Source organism: Carassius auratus, chromosome 48, assembly GCF_003368295.1.
Source record: "Carassius auratus strain Wakin chromosome 48, ASM336829v1, whole genome shotgun sequence".
Lineage (NCBI taxonomy): Eukaryota > Metazoa > Chordata > Actinopteri > Cypriniformes > Cyprinidae > Carassius > Carassius auratus.
Window position 1 is genome coordinate 2888306 of NC_039290.1, and position 20840 is coordinate 2909145.

General features: G+C 37.2%; 1 protein-coding gene across 5 annotated transcripts in view; it reads right to left on the minus strand.

Annotated features, from left to right (window-relative positions):
• The window catches only part of LOC113065522 (neural cell adhesion molecule L1), a 47830-nt gene that overhangs the window by 16003 nt on the left and 10987 nt on the right, over positions 1 to 20840 (minus strand). For 2 of the 5 annotated variants that reach the window (XM_026236822.1, XM_026236820.1), the window contains exons 1-3: positions 5756 to 5856; positions 2239 to 2491; positions 942 to 956 (exon numbers count right to left, since the gene is read on the minus strand). In XM_026236822.1, coding sequence (XP_026092607.1) covers positions 942 to 956; positions 2239 to 2362 — 139 coding nt within the window. In that variant the 5' untranslated portion in view covers positions 2363 to 2491; positions 5756 to 5856. Of the gene's footprint in view, positions 1 to 941; positions 957 to 2238; positions 2492 to 5755; positions 5857 to 20840 lie in introns of those variants that run through there. The other 3 variants (XM_026236824.1, XM_026236821.1, XM_026236823.1) reach the window with 3 other exon arrangements.

Sequence of the window (20840 nt, forward strand, 5' to 3'; positions counted from 1 at the left end):
TAAAGCTTCCCACTAAACCTCAGCAATGTTCTGAAGCAAGTGCCCCTGAATCTTACCAATGCACACACTCAATTAGTTCCAACTGGCATATGCAGGAAACAGAATATCGTGCATGTCATTAGAAACTCCCAAGTGAAAAGAGGGAAATGAAAAGTGCAGTGTAAAACATGCAGAGGTAAAACATGAAGATTAGGTGAGCCTGACATGTTCTTTCTAAATGTGGGTTGTTTTACGGATGAGTGGCCTGTGAAAGCATGGGAGAGCGGGAAAAACTGAGACCAGAGAGTCAGACAGCGGGAGAATAAAGCATTGGTGATGTAATCTACGGACAGAGTCACTGAGGCTAAACAAGTGCTTATACTAGACACATAACAAACACTGATGTGTGATTAGGAATGGGTAGAGTGATCCTCACTATGCAGTTTACTTTTTAGTCTGTCACATGCACGACTAGAAGGACTGTCTGTTTAACTTTATGAATGGGAGCTTTTTTTTTCCGAACACCCTTCAATTTACTTAAGTGGAGATGCACCAGAGTACATGCTGAACTGAAAAGACTATGTCTGTGTCTATAAATCACATCTGTCTGTCTATCTTCATTTTATGACCAAGAACAGGTGGACAAGGAGAAAAGAAAAAAAAGATAAAAAAAGCACATAGTTTAAAAATGAATGTAATGACTGATGATGGACCACTTTATGGATCCCTCGTGCCTCTACAGAAGATAATCATTAATTTTCAAAGACTCTTGCCTTAATGCAGCACCCTTGGATTTTGCACAATCATTCCCACACTTCTAAATATAACAAACAAGTTTCTCAGCTGATCAGTTCTGGCTGTTGCTGCAGGCTTTCTTCCGTTACTGGAATGACTCCGGGTAAATTTTAGTGGGGTAGAGCTAGTACATGCAAAAACATATTTTACATGCTAGAAATACTCACAGTCTCTTATTTTGTCTATCCATTGAGTCAGCAAGGGGGGAAAAATACATCTTTTTAGATTACAATTATGCACATTGACAACATGTACTCATGTTTTACACACTAGTAACATGTAGAAGCATGCACATATACATAAAAAACACATAAACTGTACCTTTATATCTATTATTCCTAAATACAACACCCTTCATCTAACCCAAACCTCAACAGACAGCTTTGGCATTTTTAGATTTTTTATTTTGATACCAATGGTCTCCTTTATGAAGCTTTTTTTTTTTTTTTAAATGAGGATTAGAGGTTGAACTGATTTGCACAGATCCAGAAATTATATATATGTATATCTATATGTATATATGTATGTATGTATGTACATTTATATTTTCGATCCCATAACAAAAACCATTTAGCATTTTTAGATTTCCATTAAGACATTAAATGTTTATCAGGTTGTGGTCCTCATGAGATGGTTCAGGTTTTACTATCCTCGTGAGGACATTTAGCCCCACAGTGAAGACAAAACCTGACCACACACACAGACTGCATTAAGCCTTTTTTTGTAATGAAACAAATGTTTGCACTGGTATGATTACATACCATTATTGTTTGGAAGCAAAACAAAGAAAACATGTGATGCCAGCTCAGACACCTGGACTATAGATCAGCTGGCCAACAAGAGGCTCACCAGAGATAACAAGATCCTGGCAAAGCAGAGCAAAACTAAACTCCCTATCTAGCTATTTTCCTTCTTTGAATTCAACTATTCATTTTCAAGACTGCTTGCAGTGCAGGAACAGATCACTGGCACATACAGTAGCATACGGAATGGCCTAGGTCAGGCTGTGGTCACATGCATGTCCACATTTCCCACTTAAAGGTCACTAATTGAAAGTCAGGAGAAACCGTGACCTTTAATATAGGTGTAACTCTTCACTGTCATCTCATTCTGGTGCATTTCTGTTTTGCAGCTGTTGTCATCTAGTCTTTATCCTCTCCTCTTCTTTTGTGTGTGTGTGTGTGTGTTTGGAGGGGCAGGAAAGAGATACTCTGATGTACTGATACATAGCTGCAATCTTAAATTGCAGATGCACAATAATAGCAACAAACCCAGTGCTGTTTATAGCTTTAGGAAGCTTGTTCATTCTGCAATTTTTAACTCACATAGACTACTTTAATTATAAAAATATACCATAGGAAACAGTAGAATACTGCAAAAATCAATGCAAATTAAAAATAAATAAATATAAAACACCTTGACATGCACATGCATATTGAAGGCAATGTAAAGTCCTGTACTCACATTTGGATGGGATGTTGATGGTGGCATTCCCAGGCCTGGGGGCCATGGACAGCAGGAGGAGAGAGAGCAGGAGAGCAGCCCATCGTCCCCTGCTGCCCACCTGCTGTTGTATTGTGGTAGGCATTGCACCCGCTGACAGGCACAAACACAACGGGCAGGAAAATCTGCGATTATCCCAGTCAGGGAAGAGCAATCTTCACTGTTTCTTCTTCCTGTATGTTTTGTCTCAGATCACCCTCCTGATGCACTTTAACTACAAGAGAGGAGAGAGAGAGAGAGAGAGAGTGAGGGAAGAGCAGGAGGGGGAGACCCATGTGTGTAGAGGAAAAACATTCGGACCGCCACATGGCCCAGGACAGAGGGAGCCAGAAAGATGACAGTCAAAGGACAAAAAAAGAGGACGAGGAAGAGAGAGGGGTGGAGTTGGGGGCACAGTAAAAAACAGAGGTGCATGATATGTTGTGACCATACAGTACAGCAAATCATAGAACATAGAAGCCATGAGTTTGAGTCCTAATTGGGAATGCATGAATTGATTTAAATCTAACGTACTTTTAGGGATGTAACGATTCACTCAACAATTTTGATTTCACAGTTCGATACAATTCACGATCTAACAAAATGAGATTTGAGACAAATTATAAATGAAATGTGTCCTTTTATTATTGGGTGGATAAAATGCTGCACGTTTCTTTGGGAAACTGAATTATAAAACTATATACTAATATAGCACTTGCACATTATTGCTCTTTTGATGGTTTCGATTGCTTCTCTTGTCATCATTTGTAAGTCACTTTGGATAAAAGTGTCAGCTAAAAAACTAAATGTAAATATAATGTAAATGTAAATGTAAATAACAAAACTAAATTGAAAATTTAAAAACAAACCCCAAATCAAATAAATAACACAAATAAAATAAATCTCTTCATATAAACAAAATAAGACTTTGTGCGCTTTCCATTTAAAATGAGAGGCAACCATTGCATTTTAATCATGATCCAAACAAAGATGCTGCATACATGCAATATGAGCAGTTTTTAATCTAAATTCGAATGTATAATTTCAAAAATTTGAAGCAAAAACAGAATAGGCTGACTTCAGTTTTGTGAAACTATACTACAGTACGTAAAACATATCTGAAGGAAACAGCAGACAAGCTGAATGAGACACAGATTCACTCTCTGCCAGCAGGTGGCACTTAAATTGTTTCCTTGGTTTACATTGTAAACAAAACAGGGCTGCAGTTATGATTTTTAATATGCATTACATAGAGACAAGATGAAAAGTAAAAAAATAAGACAGTAAGTCAGTGAATGTTTGTCTGCTCAGACATACATTCATACAAACTCCTACCCTTGTATCGCGATTTGTTTGGCATCTCAACTGATTTGAAGTGTTGCATATTTTAATAGATTTCCAACCGACTCGCGGTTAATCGTTACATGATTACATTCCTAGTACTTAAAGCAATGTAAGTCAGTTTAGCTAAAAGCATCTGCCAAATGCATAAACATAAATGTTAATACCAGTGAGTCAACTATTACCAAATTTAATGTGGTGGTACCGTGGTAGAGGGATGGTATCAGACACTATACTATGGTGCATTATCAAATTAATGTCAGGTACCATGACATTTACAGTAGGCTACACTGTACTCCAGAGTACTTTAAAGAAGTCCAGCAGCCATGGTAGTACCTTGTTACTTTTGTTGGTTAAGATTAAATTGTTTATACAAATATAATAAAAAAAATATTATTTACTACTATCAGTATTTAGTATTTATTCTTACATTTATACAGCTTCTATGTATTATATATAAACTGAGGCTGGTGTAAGACAAATTTAAAAATGGCTTGGTCTTTTTGAAGACGTCTTTAAAAGAGAAGATGCTACTATTATGCTACTATAGATGCTATTATTAATAGCAAAAAAATTATAAATAAATATATATATATATATATATATATATATATATATATATATATATATATATATATATATATATATATATATTTATTTATAATTTTTTGCTATTAATAATAGTAGCATTAATACTATAATAATAATAATATTTAAATGATCACTTATGTATTTGTTTCTTTGTACTACTTCTACTGCTACTAATAAATATTATTGTATCTGATATTGGCAGAGTAATATATTTTTACTCGATAAAAAAGTATTACTATATACTCTATATATAAGATATATGCTTAAAAGTTAGTATCAGCTAAATCTTCTATATCAAGGCACTTCATTACTGAAAGTCTGGCCACTTATTCCTTATTCCTAGAAGACTTAATACAGAACAAGATATAATACATTCAACTGATATAAATACCAGACATCATTTTACAGATAAAGAAGACGAATATAAAAATGGCTTGGTCTTTTTGAAGACCTCTTGAAAAGAGATGATAAGCATCTATTAGAGCAGCTATCGCTCACGCCACAGGCTTATGAGATACTCTGCAGGAGGAGTTCTCCATCTGTACTAGGGCCTGCCAAATGACACCACAAAGACCTGCGTGTGGCTCCATTTATCAGTACTATCACTGGATCAAACAACCGTCTTTTCTCATTCACAAGCCTTGATCACACTACTGTACAAAAAAGAGCTCCCCGAGGACATGTGATAAAAACTTTAGACAGAGAATGAGGATGAAATGAAGTACGGAGCGAGGGATGGATATTTTTGTTGGCTCGGGTGCAGCATGTCAGTAGTGATTACCAGCCACCATCTGTCAAGATGATTTATGACTTTGACCTTTGACCTTTTGACAGGTTGAACTTCCGGTAACCTTATGATGGATGGGTTGAACTTTCCGAATGAGTTCATGGGGTTAACCTATGACCCCTTCCCACGCATCGATCATGTGGTTTTGACAGAAAGTTTTACCCTATTGACCTAGTTAGTTCTAAATTATATTTTTGATGGGTAGTTTTTATGGTATAGGAAACACTCCCCACGCATCGATCATGTGGTTTTGACAGAAGCTGTTTGAACTTTGTGTCAGTTAGCTTGTTTGAACTTTGTGTCAGTTAGCTCGTTTGAACTTTGTGCCAGTTATACGGTTTGTGTGTGTGTGTGCGTGTGTGTGTGTGGTTATATGGCTTCTCCCACTCCCATTACATTCATGAGCAGTGTATAAATGGGATCGGTGTGTTCTACATTTATATAATCTAAAACAATTAAAGGTTGAAAAACATTTCAGTTATTTCATATTCATATAAATACATAATCTAAAACAATTAAAGGTTGAAAAACATTTTAGTTATTTCACTTTAATATATAAAACATAATTTAAAGCAATTAAAGGTTGAAAAAAACATTTCAGTTATATAATTTATTTCATTTATATAATATAATTAATTATCATGCTAAAGTTGAAAACATTTTAGTTATTTCATATGTGACATTCAGTTATTTCACATTTATATATAAAACATTCTATAATTTATATAATCTAAAGCGATTTAACTAAGGTTGAAAAGCTTACTAAAGCAATCCACCTACCTTATTTAGACAGAAGCTTCAGCTTTGTAAGACTCTCTCTGAATGGTTGAGCCGTGCTCGTGCCCCCAGGGAGAGAGACAGAGAGAGCGCGCCTGCATGCGCACGTTCTCACTGTCAGACAGAGAGAGAGAGCGCGCATGCCACAGTACAACAGAGCTTGAAAAACATGCCGTTCTTTATATAATATAGACAATCTAAGGTTGAAAAACATTCTGTTCTTTTAAAAAAAGGTTATAAATGAAACCGTCGGTGTTTGAATGAGTGTGTGAATGGTTGAATGTGAGGCAAATTGTAAAGCGCTTTGGATGGCCATGTGGCCTGTTGAAAGCGCTATATAAATGCAGTCCATTTACCATTTACCATGCTCAGGTGTGTTTGAGGGTTACAGCTAAGCTCTGCAGAAAAATGGATCTCGTGGGCCAGATTTGAGGATCCCTGGTCTATGGTCTCCACTCTCTTCCCTGACAACTCTGCTGCCGCTAGCGGCATACCCCATAATCAATATAAAACAAATAGATACTATTTTATCAAAATAAATAAAAAATAAAACACAAAAATTGATATTATAATTCCATGTAAAGGTGTGGTCACAAAAAAAAAATCAGCAAAATTGTGTGGGTAAAAATGGAAGTCAATGTGTCAATATTGTAGCGATAAAAATATACAGAAGTCACCTTTGAAAGATTTCCTGAAAAAAAAAAAAGTCTGCAGGTCAAAATTGTTATCGTTGACTTGTATTCTAGCAAATACGGTATATTTCTGTAACAAACTACTTGAACCCATTGTGAAAAATAATTTGTGTGGGAAAATAATTTACCAATGATATAAAGTCTATTATCAAAAGTTGTATGAAAAATTTGCTGAAAATGTAACCTTAATTTTTGTCTTTTTATATGTTCTGGCTAATAACTGATAAATGTGTTGATCTTAAATTGTAAAAGTTTTGTTTAAATACATTATCATAAATACATCAGTGATTTTAAATGCTACAAGTGAACTGAGGCATCACAACATTATAATGTACAGTATGAAATGCGGATATACATTTTGAGGTTTACTAGTGTTTTTAAAGATTAACTTTGAGTGAGCCTAGATGATGGCAGAGTTCATCTAATTGTAAAAATAGAAAAAATAAGCATTCAAAATTAAATATCCAAATATATGCCTATATATATCTTATGTCAACCAAAACCAGTAAATGAAAAACCTGATATGGAAGAAACTCACGCATCTGTTATTATGGTCTTACTGCTAACAATTCCTTTGTGAACAAAGAAAATATTGCTGTTTAAAGCCTGACACCAACATATCAGCTTTTCAAAATATAACATGCTGATCTTTTCAATCAAGAAAAATTGTAGGAGGAGAAGTGATTTAATGGAAATTTTTATAGCTGCTGGAACATTTGACTCCCCCTTTGAGCCCACATAATGTTACCTACAGGTCACATATGGAAGAGCATACACAATGTTGGTGTAGCACCTCAATCCTGGATTACGTGGCTCATTAAGCACAGTAACCTTGAATGGGTGCTGTGCCTGCAAATTTCATCGTGGTTGCAAAAATTAGAGTAGAGAAGAAAAGCAGAAGAGGAGCAGAAGGGCTGATAAGATGACAGCTGAGACAGTAATCCCTTCCTCCATTAAATCACACAGCTGCCCAATCAATCAGTCACCTTTCCTCTCTTTTCGTCCTCTAGAATCAACAATATTAGTATGAACTGATCAGAGGGGGAAGGGGAATTGTCAGCAGCCAATTAGATGCCAGGTTAGCCTCTGTTGGCCTTTAACAAATGCCATCAAATGAAGATGAATTGAGTCGGGCCTTTACCGAACAGCAGAAGAGGTGCTGAGCATAGTCCGGTTAGCCCTGTCACACGGCCGCTCTGGAGGGAGCCAGCCGCCAATCAAGCTGGTGCCAGTAACGTATGATCAAGCAGCAGCCACTAACTAGGTGACTAAGTCAAGCATTACTGGCTTGTAGGGAATAAAGGAAGAAGGGATGGTGTGTAACCAAGAGGGAGCATCACATATCCATGAAATGAGCTCTAGGCACTACTTAAACCCAAACATGCTGATAAGAACCTTGTCTATCACAGCTTACATGGCCTCTATTGCTGATGTGAGGGAGATTGACAATGGTCAGGGTCTCTCAGCGCCGCTGTGCAGCTGTTAGTGATAGCATCTAATCCTGTCACCTGCCTCATTACCGAAGGTCATAGACTAAACGTCATTAATGCCCTGTAGCAGAATAGACCCAAAGGCAATTATGTATTTTCAGGAGAACAGATGCGCATTATAAACAAAACAAAACCATAAATAAACAATAATAAGCATAGCATGCTTTCAGTAAAGCAGAGAATTGATGCATCATTATCATAAGCAAATTGTGTAATGTCAACCCCAACGGAAAAACAAGCAATTATCTTTGCGAAATGGAGCATGTCACTTCACTCGCAGCATATACTGCTCGAATTTCAGTGGAAATGTGAGTCATTTCATCACTGAAAGTTGATGTTGATGTAATCACAGCAAAGACTGTGCTGATCATAACTTTTATTTCTGAAAAATGAAAGGGGTGCATTTTTAAACTTCTAAATGCAAGAACTTTGGAACTAGACAAGGACGGTTCTTATTTAAATACATTAATAGTGAGAAAGTTGTATTTTTAGAAGGCTGTATGAGGCGTTATATAATCTTCAGGGGACCAATTTGAACTTGCTGAATACTGTATTTCAGGAGCTGTGAGCAGTAAGCAAAAAAAAAAAAAACACTTCATCTGGTATGCTAATTCCTGTCATGTCAGCTGGATCATGGTAGAATTGTAGACGTGTAAATACCGCCCTTATTTGATCCTGGGGTTATCTGATCACACAGTAAAACTTTATGTAATTCTATATCATCCTGATGGATATGATGGTACTATTATAAATAAATATTGTCTGTATTTATTATAGAGGACAAAGTATCTAGGGGTGAAGTCATACTTGTCCAAATAAATCCAAATCCATGTTTTGGAACTACTGACACCTGAATAATTCAATATATTACTCGAGTTTCTGTTCAGGCACTGTTCAGGGCATATGAAATCAAAATAAATGCTTTCTTGTTTAATAATTTAATTGTCTTCTTTTTCTTCAGTTGTTTTCAAATGGTTAGTGGTCCCAACATATTAAATATATATATTAAAAAATGTGTGTATCAAAATTTTTGAGTTTCTGTTCAGGCACTGTTCAGGGCATATGAAATCAAAATAAATGCTTTCTTATTTAATAATTTAATTGTCTTCTTTTTCTTCAGTTGTTTTCAAATGGTTAGTGGTCCCAACATATTAAATATATATATATAAAAAAATGTGTGTATCAAAATAAATAAATGCATAAATACTATTTCTATTCTAAAGACTTTTACATGGTTACAAAATTTTTATTTCGAATGATTTTTGAATGCTTCCATCAAAGAACCCTGAAAAATGTTACGCAGCACATATTTTCAACATTGATAACAATAAGAAATGTTTCTTAATCACCAAATCAGCATATTAGAATGATTTCTGAAGAATCATGTGACACTGAAGACAGGAGTGATGATGCTGAAAACCTAGCTTTTCCATCACATGAATAAATTACATTTTAAAATATAATAAAAAGTTAAATTAATCATATTTTATAATATTAAAATGGTACCACTTTACAATAAGGTTCCATTTGTTAACATTAGTTAAACACATTAGTTATCAAACATTTATTAATATTAGTTCATGCTGATTCCAACATTTACTAATACATTATTAAAAAGTAGCATCTATTAATGTTATTTAATGGACTGGAGCTAACATGGACTAACAGTGAACAGATATATTTTTATTAACTAACATTAACCAAGATTAATAAATACCATTTTGAGAAGGCAGTAGTCATGTCAATCAGACAGAAGTGTCTCAGTGATATATTTCAAGCTACAAGAAAATCCAGCAGGGGACCATGTAGACTTCACTGTTTTAAGATCTAATATCTCTTATCTGTTCTTACATCGTCATGTGCTTGCATAATTATTTCCCTGCACCCTCAAGCAACTAGTATTCTAGCACACTCATTTAAAATCAGAAACAAAAACTTCTGATATTAATCCACACACAGACCATTTTATCAAACAATACCCTGCGTTCTACCGTTTTGCAGAACCGCAGGAGAACTAAGAGTGTTTATCCAGTGAAAGTCATGTGTTTATAAGGGCTGGGTTCTGTCATGCCTCCTCTTTAAATATTTACCACCCCCAACTGTGAAGATGTGTGACAAAGACTGGAGGAGAGAGAGATGGATGAGAGAAATAAATGAATACATGCTTGGCCTCCACCCTCAAGACCTCCCTGAGGGTCTGTCTGTCTGTCTGGAAACCCGAGCGACGGACAGTAACGGATCTGAAGGCAAAGAAAGCAGAAAAGGAAAAAAAGAGGGAAAGGAGATAGGTGACTGAAGGTAATGGGGAAAAAGAGGAGTGGCTGAAGACAAGGAGACATAGAGGGGGGCCTGTAATTTGCAGAGACCCCCTGCAGGGTAAATAATTTATAGCCTGGCTTTCCATGCCAGTACAATTTGCCCTAAATTCACCTAAATTCATAATTCATATCAGTTGACTGGCCTTCTCTATGCATTCCACCCTCTTTTTGAAGACCAGCATATCATTTGCATGAACCTGTTGCAAGTAACTCAACTGATTTCTTTCCGGCTATAAAAAACCAAACAACGTCAACCCAGATTGTTCTCAGTGAATCAAAAATATTTTGACACAGCAAGTGTAATCTGATTCCAGTAGGAACGTCTCTTATTATTAAGTTCTTTTTATGAATAATCCTAACATACAAACAGCCGAGTTAAAAAAATTCTGTCGAAAAATCGGGTCTGAAAACATAACGACAGAGAATCTGTTAGCTATAAAAGATAGGGCAACATTTCTCTGTCCTTTTTATAAGAGGATGAATGGGTCTCTCTTTGACACTTCATCCCGATGTTACACTTTAAGTTGAACTTTTCTTTGCACAGCGACATAAGCACGCTCCTTTTTGCCTTGCTGTGGAACGTTCTAAAGTGCACCCAGATCACCGCACTGCTGACTTGAGCCGATATTTCTCTGCTTTATTGACTTGACATCCTATGCGGTTTACCCAGGGGTCCTCCTTGCATGGATGTGTCCTCTTATCTTCATAAAGGCCTCTGATGTATGCCGACAGCATCGGAGTGCACAGGAGAGCAGAGAGCCGCCCTAACCACCTGACAACTGACCTGTATCGTAGATTGCTACCGTTTTCTTTTTTCGTGTTCACCATGCTTTCCTATCAAAATGCATGCTACAGATACAAAAACGCAGAAAATCAAAACTGACCCGGTTTTTTTTATGACAGCCCGAAGTTTTGAAGGCAGTGTGTTAAGATGATTGACACGACGTGAGGTCGTATTTATTTTTCAACATGCAAAAATTTCGGATGAACATTTCGGAATCATTGTGCAATGACCGGAACAGCTTTTTTTCCCCATGATTATTCAGTTTCTTGATTTCTACAAACCCTCGCTCATGCCGCCTTCTCACTGTTTCTCTGGGTTAAGGGTTAATATCAGAGAGACAGAAAGCTGTGGAAAATAAAGGTTGTCAGAGGGGCTACCGCCCACTCATTCCATCCATGTTACCATGGAAACGGGGTCTCCACAGCATCTCCTCCATACATGGACATACAAATTCAGTTATTCATACGCACACACACGGGGGAACTATTAGAGATGTAGCATACACATGACTAGCTCACAACACACTACAAACACAAATCTATCTGATGTTTATCAGTTTGCAAGATATTACGCTCGAACACTCAATGTCAACAAGATGACAAGTATCCAGAAAAAAAAATGTTCACCACACTTGTCTTTTTCCATGTTCCATGAAGCAGTAGCCATCAGGGTTATTTCTTTATTGATGTTTTTTCCCCCTTCGGACACAATAAAAACAGAGGAAATAAAAGACGTGGTAAATAATTCAGAAGTGTGTTCATTAAGACAAGAAAGGTGGGAAATGGGGTATAGATATTTCCAACACAGCTCCAGGGGCGAAGGGAGAGAGGAGAGATGAGGGAGGGACGGAGACGACTCAAGATCAAAGGAGATTCTGATTGAATAATGATATTAAAAATTAATCTGATGGTTATACAAAGAGAGCAAGAGAAATGTGGGAACATGGTGTCTAGAAAATGATGACAACATTTAGAGAAAATTAACCAGGGGAAATTAACCAACTAGAGAGCTTCAGTTTTATCTAGCCGACAGCAACATATGGCAGAGCTGTCAATTGGTTCATTAATGAATGTATATATGAAGGTCAATAGCTATTTATTAATATCATTAGTTACATTTATATAGTACTTTTTTCATAGACTATATGTAACCTCAACCACCATTTTTACTGATAAATAAATCAAATTTATCACTAAAATGAAACAAAAAGTATAATTAAGAAAAACATTATTTCAGGTCAGTCATTTATATTTATACATATATATGAAATGTCTTTTCAATCCATTTCTATTTTGTTTGCAGATCTAGGTTAATTGTGCAGCCTGGGATGAAGCCATGGATTTAAATCAGGCATCTTTCATGTAATTTGCGAAAGAGCAAAATGATGTCAACATCAAAAGCGAAGGTGCTCCGTTGGTTTGGAACCAACGCCTACAGATTCACTGGCACTGTTTCTTAGTCTCTAAATGGGCCACATTCACTTTGTTAGTGTCAGCCACAATGACATACTAAGCTTGTGGAACACCAGCGTTCATTAAAGGAACACCTCTGGTGCTTTGGGATGATGTATGGCATGCACACTTGGCCGGTCACCCAATTATAAATTTCTCCTTATTCAGATGAACCAACATCAACAACAACAGCTAATCTTTGCAGAGTGCAGATGTTAAGGTATTCTACACTAAAGAGTTCGTTAATATGACACATGCTGCTTAAAGAGCTTGTGGTGTGACATGCTAGCAAGAGACAGATGTATAGTATGTGGGGGGAGATGGGGTCTAAACTCATAAAAGGCTATTGTGAGTCAATATTAGCTCTGGTAAATGTAGCAATCATAGCATTATGAAATTAAGTGGAAAACCTATTACCACTGACCTTCTTTCTCCCTCCCCCTGCACTTTAGTCAGGCATGGCTACTTTCCTGCCCTGGAGTGTCTAGCAACTCACTTGATTGTCTAAATTCAGCCATGATTGCGAGCTTCATCTTTCAAAATAAATGTAAAGACAGTCAATGTTGCTCTTAGGTTTACCGTAAGTTCATGCTTGAAAAGGGAACAGAGTCGTTTGACAGACACAGTGATAAACCTTGTATGTTTTTGCAGAACACTAACACTGTGTGTCCCTGTCTCTCTCTCTCTCTCACACACACACACAAGGGATGCAAAACTCTGCATTTGAACAGTCAATAGCAAATACTTAAAACTAATAACAAAACATACATAAAGTAACTGATTCAGAAGCACCAAATTGTCATAGGAAAGCCATAATAACCTCCTCTCCTAGGTTCATGAAAAGGCCATCCATTAAATGTGTTGCTGTTCTGTTGTAAGTAATCTTAAAGATTCCTAAATGCAACTTTCAGAAGACCAAAAAGTGTTTTTGCTTTCACCTAGATACACACAGCATCTCCCTGACATGGCTGCTTCAACAACTATCTGCATTACTGTAACCACGCCTTCCTTCTTTGTGTGAACATTTGGGCGGCATTATGAAAATATTTCCACATTGTGACATAGACTTATGGGGGGCGTGTTCAAATGAGCCGTTTAGGGGGGCGTGGCAGAGTCTTAACTTTGATAAGGATTATCTCTTTGAATTTGAGACTTCTTTATACACCAAGAGCTTGTAACAATCTCCAAAGAAGAAAACTGTGGTATTCTGAGCGGTGAAGAAATCAACAGAAATGTCAGTGATTAATCAATGCTACAAAAACTCATTGAAAATAGAGACTTTTGAAGCTCTCCAGAGTTCAAATACAAATACACACTGGAGGGTTTAAAAAATATGATTCACTAGTAGTCTACTTCTATTTCTTTAGCTCGTTCTTTTGTTTCATTCCCTCTAGCACTAACTGGGGTTAGATACATTTAAATGCAAAGAAATATGTAATGCCTATTTCATTCATGTTTTTTAAATATTTATTTATTAAAGGTTTTCATGAAGCAACAGGTTACCGGTAGCCAAGTCGATAGATCGAGAGGGGACTTGAAGCATTTGTAAAGGGATGCTAAAAAGCTAAAAATGTGGCATTTATAGCCTATACATTAAAAATTTGATTTATATAATTTGTATGATATTTAATCAAATATGAATTTTGAATGATGAAAATTAGTTTGTTTCTGCTTATTCTATTCACCAGTGTCTTTGAACTATTAACGAAAAAAATGCATTTTCTGTATTTTTATTTTATCTGTGGACAGATAAGATAGAAACATCCTGTTCTACACTACACTGACAGACCTGAAATTGGGCATTTGACCCATTCAGAGAGAGATATATAAAACATTCAAACACATTAAATGATATATATATATAGTACATAAAAGAAATGTAAAATATAATTGTTAAACTGTTATATATTATACATATATATCAAATATTTAATATTATATTATATTTAAAATACAAAAATAAATAAACAAATAAATAAATACATAATAAATAAAGATGATTTACATTGCCTAAAAAAGTTATTTCCCTAAAGTATATATTCATATAAACTTTAGCCTAATATCAAGAAAAATTTTCTAAAACCTTATTAAGCCCAGAAAAGCATAATTATGTGTACAACAATAACATTTGACCAAGCCAAAACAGCATGTCACAGCAACACAACAAAGATGATAATTAAACCGAGTGCATCTCAAAGCACGGCAGCTCAATTAGGCCTTAATAAGGCCTGGACCACACAATTGCATGGAAGCATATCATTAGCATGCCGCATGCTGTATCTGGCTCCCATCTGAGGGCTCCAGTGTGATGGAGACGGGGTACAGGCTGTCAGTAAGTGTGCATGACTGTGCGTGGAGGTGTTACAGATCCCTTGGGCCCAGTGATAAGTGGAGAGCACTGGGGGGAGCGCAGCTGTTGAGGGGGTCATGTGACACGCGGGGCATGTCAGCTGCTCCCGAGGGAAGCACAAACACACCCCACACCCTCATCATTCCCCAACTGATGGACAGCCTGTCCACACCATCAGCTCTGACATTACACCGCAAAACACACTTTACCATGACCGATCACAACCACAACAACCCCCATATCAAAGAAGCTCAGCAGGGTGCTAGCAACACAAAGATCAAGGGTTTGATTCCCAGGGAACATGCATAGTTATAGTACAAATGCATATGCAATATTTGAGCAACAAGTGATTAAGGAAAACAATTATATAAATTGTGATAGTGATAAAAAGATTGTGATATAGATAAAAAAAATTATACATTCATAATAATACATTTTCACTGCAGATTAAAAATCACGAAAGGCTTGAAGTAATGTTCGAGCAGTTACAGTACCTAGCTAAAAAATAATGATTGTTTTCTATCAAGTTTCCCACATGATCATTGGTCAGCTGAATGATAGCCACACCCCAAACACACCCCATAGGTTGAGCCAATGTTGCTTGTCTGCTCAAACAAGTAATGTTTTTGTCAGCATTATCAGCTGGGATAGGAGAAAGTGTTTTTACATTGTAAAAAAAATACACCACCTTTAAAGTGTCTGCCAAATAAATAAATACATTTACATACAGTTACGAAGTACTTACCCTCAACCTGTTTACATTAAAGTAGTTATTAGGATTGTTAGTCCATTAGTCTATTCAGCAAGCCACGTCAGACTTTACACTTTCACTCAATTTCAGTTAGCTTCTGTACTCCGTCTGAGATGGCAAACCATCTCCCAGTTTTCCTCCGGATCCAAACCTGCCGGCCAATCAACGAACAGAGGGCATGCTGAGAGCCATGACATAGACACTAAGCGCCGAATTTAAGATTGTAGTTTAGGTTAGGGAAAGCGAAAATGACAGCGGACATGGAGACACAGGATGCTATTCGCTCTGTTGTGAAGAAAATACCGGCATTTGCCAACTGAAGCTCGAACAAGAAGAGTGTTTTTTCACATTTTGAATGGAGGTGATGTTGTGGCCCTACTCCTGACAGGTTTTGGGAAAAGTTTAATTTATCAACTGTTACCGATCGTTAGCGAGCAACTGGAGAGGCCAAAATCTGTTAAGGCGATAATTTTGATTGTGTCCCCCTTGGTTGCTCTCATAGACGATCAGTTTAAAGAGGCAGCGAAACTTGCTCAATGGTTTTGTTTTCGCTGCATATTTGTGTTTACAGTAGAAGTTTGAGGCGGCTGAGCTGGCGAATTGTTGTCTCATCATCTAAAAATCTCGTTCCTTTGCAGTGAATGGGAAAAATGGTAAGTGTATTCTAGTCTCCACCTAATCTGTGCTAGTGCTCTCATCTCATATGGAAATGAGAAGTATTGACAGGTCAAGGTCATCCCTGATTTAGTATTCCACAGGATTTGCATTCAGTCAAGCGCAGAGGCCTTGCCTCGTTTCTAAAGTGGGGTGGACATGTACGACAAAAGTGAAACTATAATATAGTAAATATAAATATAGTCGAAAGAATAACCATTTTATTGCAAGGATGTGATCTTTATTATCAGACGTTCATTCTGCTGCACCTTTCAGTTCATGAAGCTTCGATTAAACAGACCAGAGAAACCTCTCTTCAGCACCAGCCCCATTAACTTTGTTAAAAGTTGCAAAAGCAGCACTTGCCTCCAAGTGCTCCTTATATAATCGAAAAAGAGCACCTCTTGGGAATCGTGAGAAGAAAAAAGTGAGACGTTGCCTGCAGGCTGTAGATCTGTAGGTCGAGTCAATGGCGTTCTATATATTTATCTCATCTTCACCGCTTCACTGTTTAGATAAAATCTGTTTTCCAGCAGTTATCACATGCGCATAAGCCATTAGTGGCTCATGCAGCATGAACAAGTGAAATCGGTTTGAAGTGATTTGACTGTCATTCAAATGTCTTTGTCTGAATAGTGAGAAAATGGGGTCACGCTGGCTGTGAGTGCACTGTGAAATGCATACTGTCTGCTGTACTCCATACACGGGAGCGAGTGCTGGCAAAGTCTGTGTGGTGTCAGTGCATTTGCAGAGGAAGCTAAACCTGAGACCGGATGGACGGGTGTAAAAACACAGTGATTCATTCAGTCATGCCCGAATGGAGAACGGATTGCATTACTGTCCAATAGTATGACGCTAGCAAGGTGTCAATACTAAGCTAGCCTGCCTGTTTCTTTTTCGCACCAGTCACCATGACAACCTTCTGACTCTAGCGGCACACAGCCACACACCTCCCTTCCCCCATCTCTCCACCCCCCCCCCATCTCTCTCTCTCTCTCGCTCTCTCTATCCATCTCTCCTCATCTGTCGCTTTCTTCCTGGCACAACTTCTACATGTCCCTTATGTTTTCCCCAGCACACGGATGGCTAATGTGACAGTGACATAACAGTCCAGGTTGTCAAACACTGTTATGAAGTAGCGGTCTTAATATGAACCACTTTCTGTGAATGGTGCAAAATTGATCTAAAACATCTAACAGAGTTTTTCTTTTGTTCAACATTTAATGGACAGGAAATTGATTGTCAGCGTCAGGATGTCAAAATCTTAAAGGATTAGTTCACCCGAGAATGAAAATTCGTCCATCTTCTACTCACCCTCGAAGCATCCGAGGTGTATGTTATTCTTTTAGAATAATCCAATCGGAGTTACATTAAAAAATTTTCCTTGCTCTTCCAAGCATTTCCAATGGGGGTGAGTGGGTGTTTGTTATCAACGGTTCAGAAGATGTGACAAAATCTACACACATTTGTAATAAAATGGCCTCCTGTAGCGAATCCATGTGTTTTTGGAAGATAAATGTCCAGATTTCAAATGCAATAAACACTTTTTTTCTCACATCTGCTGACTGTAGGCAGCGGAAGAAATGCAGGCGGATGTTGTAGTTTGTCAGCGCTGTGTGACTAGTGATGAGTGTGGAGAGAGAACAAATCAAAATGCTGGTCACGAATTAGAAGCAAAAAAGGATTTGTAAAGAAAAACGTAAGAGGATATCGAAATAAGCCAAGAGTAGACTGGTTTTCCTTTGCTAAAGTAAGGAAACTTTGTTTCCTTTGCTCCTACATTTCCGTATACACGCGCAATGCATACATCTTCTGCCTTCATGTCTTTCAGTTCCCCACAGTCAGCAGATGTAAGGAAAAAAAAATCTGAAATCTGGATATTTATCTTACAAAAATGCATGGATTCGCTACAGGAGGCCTTTATTCACCCCCTGGAATGTGTGAGGGCTGTTTTATTACAGATACGCAAACTTTATTTCACGTCTTCTGAACTGTTGACAACACCCACTCAACCCCATTGAAAGGCTTGGAAGAGCAAGGACAGTTTTTTATATAACTCCAGTTGGATTATTCTGAAAGAATAAAATACATGCTTCAAGGGTGAGTAGAAGATTTTCAGAAAATTTTGACAAATTTTAATTCTCGGGTAAACTAACCCTTTAATTTTATATGAGCTGTTTTATATTCTACTCATTTAATATTATATGAGGCTTGTAGGCCTTCAACATTAAATGAACTAAAATCAAATGGACAAAGTTATTTTTTATGTAAAAGGAAAAATAGAAAGTGTTCAAATAGAAAGTGTTCAAATTATGTTCCTTCTTAGGTGTCACAATTTGAATGAATATTTTTTATATGGGAAAATGTAGGACACAGCTAAATATTACATGTTTGGTAATTAAACTGAATTAATAATTAAAAGCAGTTGTTTACTACAAGGAATTGAATAACTCTTCAAGAGTAGAGAGACATTTTATGTTTAAAACTAGCTGTGTGAGGCTAATTTGATGTTAGATAATCTTAGATAATCTTATCTCACATATATAAAAGTTTTCACATTAAAAAGTAAGGAATAAGACATAATAAGACAGCAAAGGGCGCCATATTCATGCTCGTTTGTCCTCATTATTCATATTCATTTGCTGGGTGTTCTGGAATTTTAATCAGTGCTCATTTATATCTATCCAGACCAGAATAGAGATGAACATCAAAATTTGTCATAATGCTGCAAGATCCAATATGTCTTTTCCTTTTCTTACTAAAGGGGTGGGGGGCAGTACTATAAATTCTGCATGCCATGCATAATACAGGGGTTAGCAGTTCTGAAAGATTTTGTAAGAGAATGACATATGATATGTGCCATTAACTTTTTCAGAGCTTGAGTCAACAGCAATGGAAAACTTTCACATTTTTTTGGTCATTAAAAGCATTAAAAGCAGTATGGTCATTTGATATGCCAACTGCAGCCAAACACTAACACTTTAGTTCAATCCTGTCTCTTCACCAGTTCCCATCAGAAGATATCTGCTTTGTTATCCAAAACCCTTTAACACAGAGTTTGGCCTTCTAGAAATTCACTGAGGTGTTCATCCTTTATCATAGAGTCCGTGTCAACAAACAGAACAAGAGGAACTTCATACAGAACTTCACTCTCAACCTAAAGATGATTCTTTTGGAAGAACAGACAGAAAATGGATATTATCTGTAAGGTTCTATGTCAAACATTCCTAGCATGTCAACTTAAAATGTAACCACAATGTTCAATTTCAAATTTCATTAAATTCTCTTACCAACTTCTCCGCAAGCCCTTTGCAATTCTCAAGTCTCATTTCTTTCAGCAAAAGATAGAGTGATGCTATTATATGCTATTGGAGAGGGAACAGGAAAGCAAAAGGAATGAATTACTACCATCCTTATGCAAAGAAAAAGTAAACCGATCATAAACCAGTTGGTAATATAAAAACGACGAACAAAAATTATGTTTACAACAGTTCTCGGTTATCCAACAGTATTTGCAATATGACGTGAATGTCTTGTTTGCCGGAAATGTCTTTTTTTTTCTTTTTTTTTTTTTTACTATGAATTGTCAAATGCACACACATATTCACTGAAATCGAATGAAGGGTGGGAAGATTTGTTCTTGTTAACTAGCTGTCTCTACCTAATATCTCCAGTTAATCTCTCTTCCACCAATTTCCTGTTCTCCATTTCTCTCAGATGCCTGCTCCCCTTCACTGAGCAAACTGCACTCTCATGCAAACACATCCTCCATCCGAAACAGACCGTACCTGCCGTGCCATTAATAAAACCCAAGAGACCATAACTTCATAAAGACAACAACTTTGTTACAACCATAATTGCCTGAACCGTTGATGCAAAACTCCATCTCAAGCAGTTTTGCAATTAAAGCCAATATATATTTATTACTCATTCTTTTACATGCAGGTCGAAATCAATCACATGTAAATATTCTCCACAGGTATCACAAGTCATAGCGAGGGGTGCTGGCCATGGCGTGTGGCTTTTTATTGCCTCTTCTGGGCAAATATGTGTCCCCATGACGGTTTTTTTTCCCCCTGGTGGCAAATCTAATTATGCACAACAGAAAGTACTGTGGAACTCGATTTCAGACTCAGCAGTCATATCCTTTCAGCACTGATTTGGGCCCTTCAAAGGAAACATGTTATCTCCTGCAACCAGCTCTGCCTCCGAGTTGTTGAAGTCGGGGTGTGGTATGACACTTCACTATGTTTGGGATCATACGCAAGCAATTCGGTCATGATATTACTCTCTGGCCCGTCCTGTTGTAATGTGACACAGCACAGCGCATTGCATTTGTCCTTATTCCATATAAAGGAGTACATCACAATGGTGCCCCAGTGAGCAACTACACACACACGCCGAGCAAGTATATGGCGCATTCTTCTAATCTCTTCGTTTTTCCCCCTGATCGCATCTGTAATCTGGGCTGGGGCCAGTGTGTCCTTTTCTCCTTCTGTTTTTTTTTTTTTCTTTCTGTCTGGCTATGTACTCTAGAAAGGGACTCAGCTGTAACCGGGGCTCTCTCTCTCGTCTCTCTTTCTCTCCCTCTCTCAAGG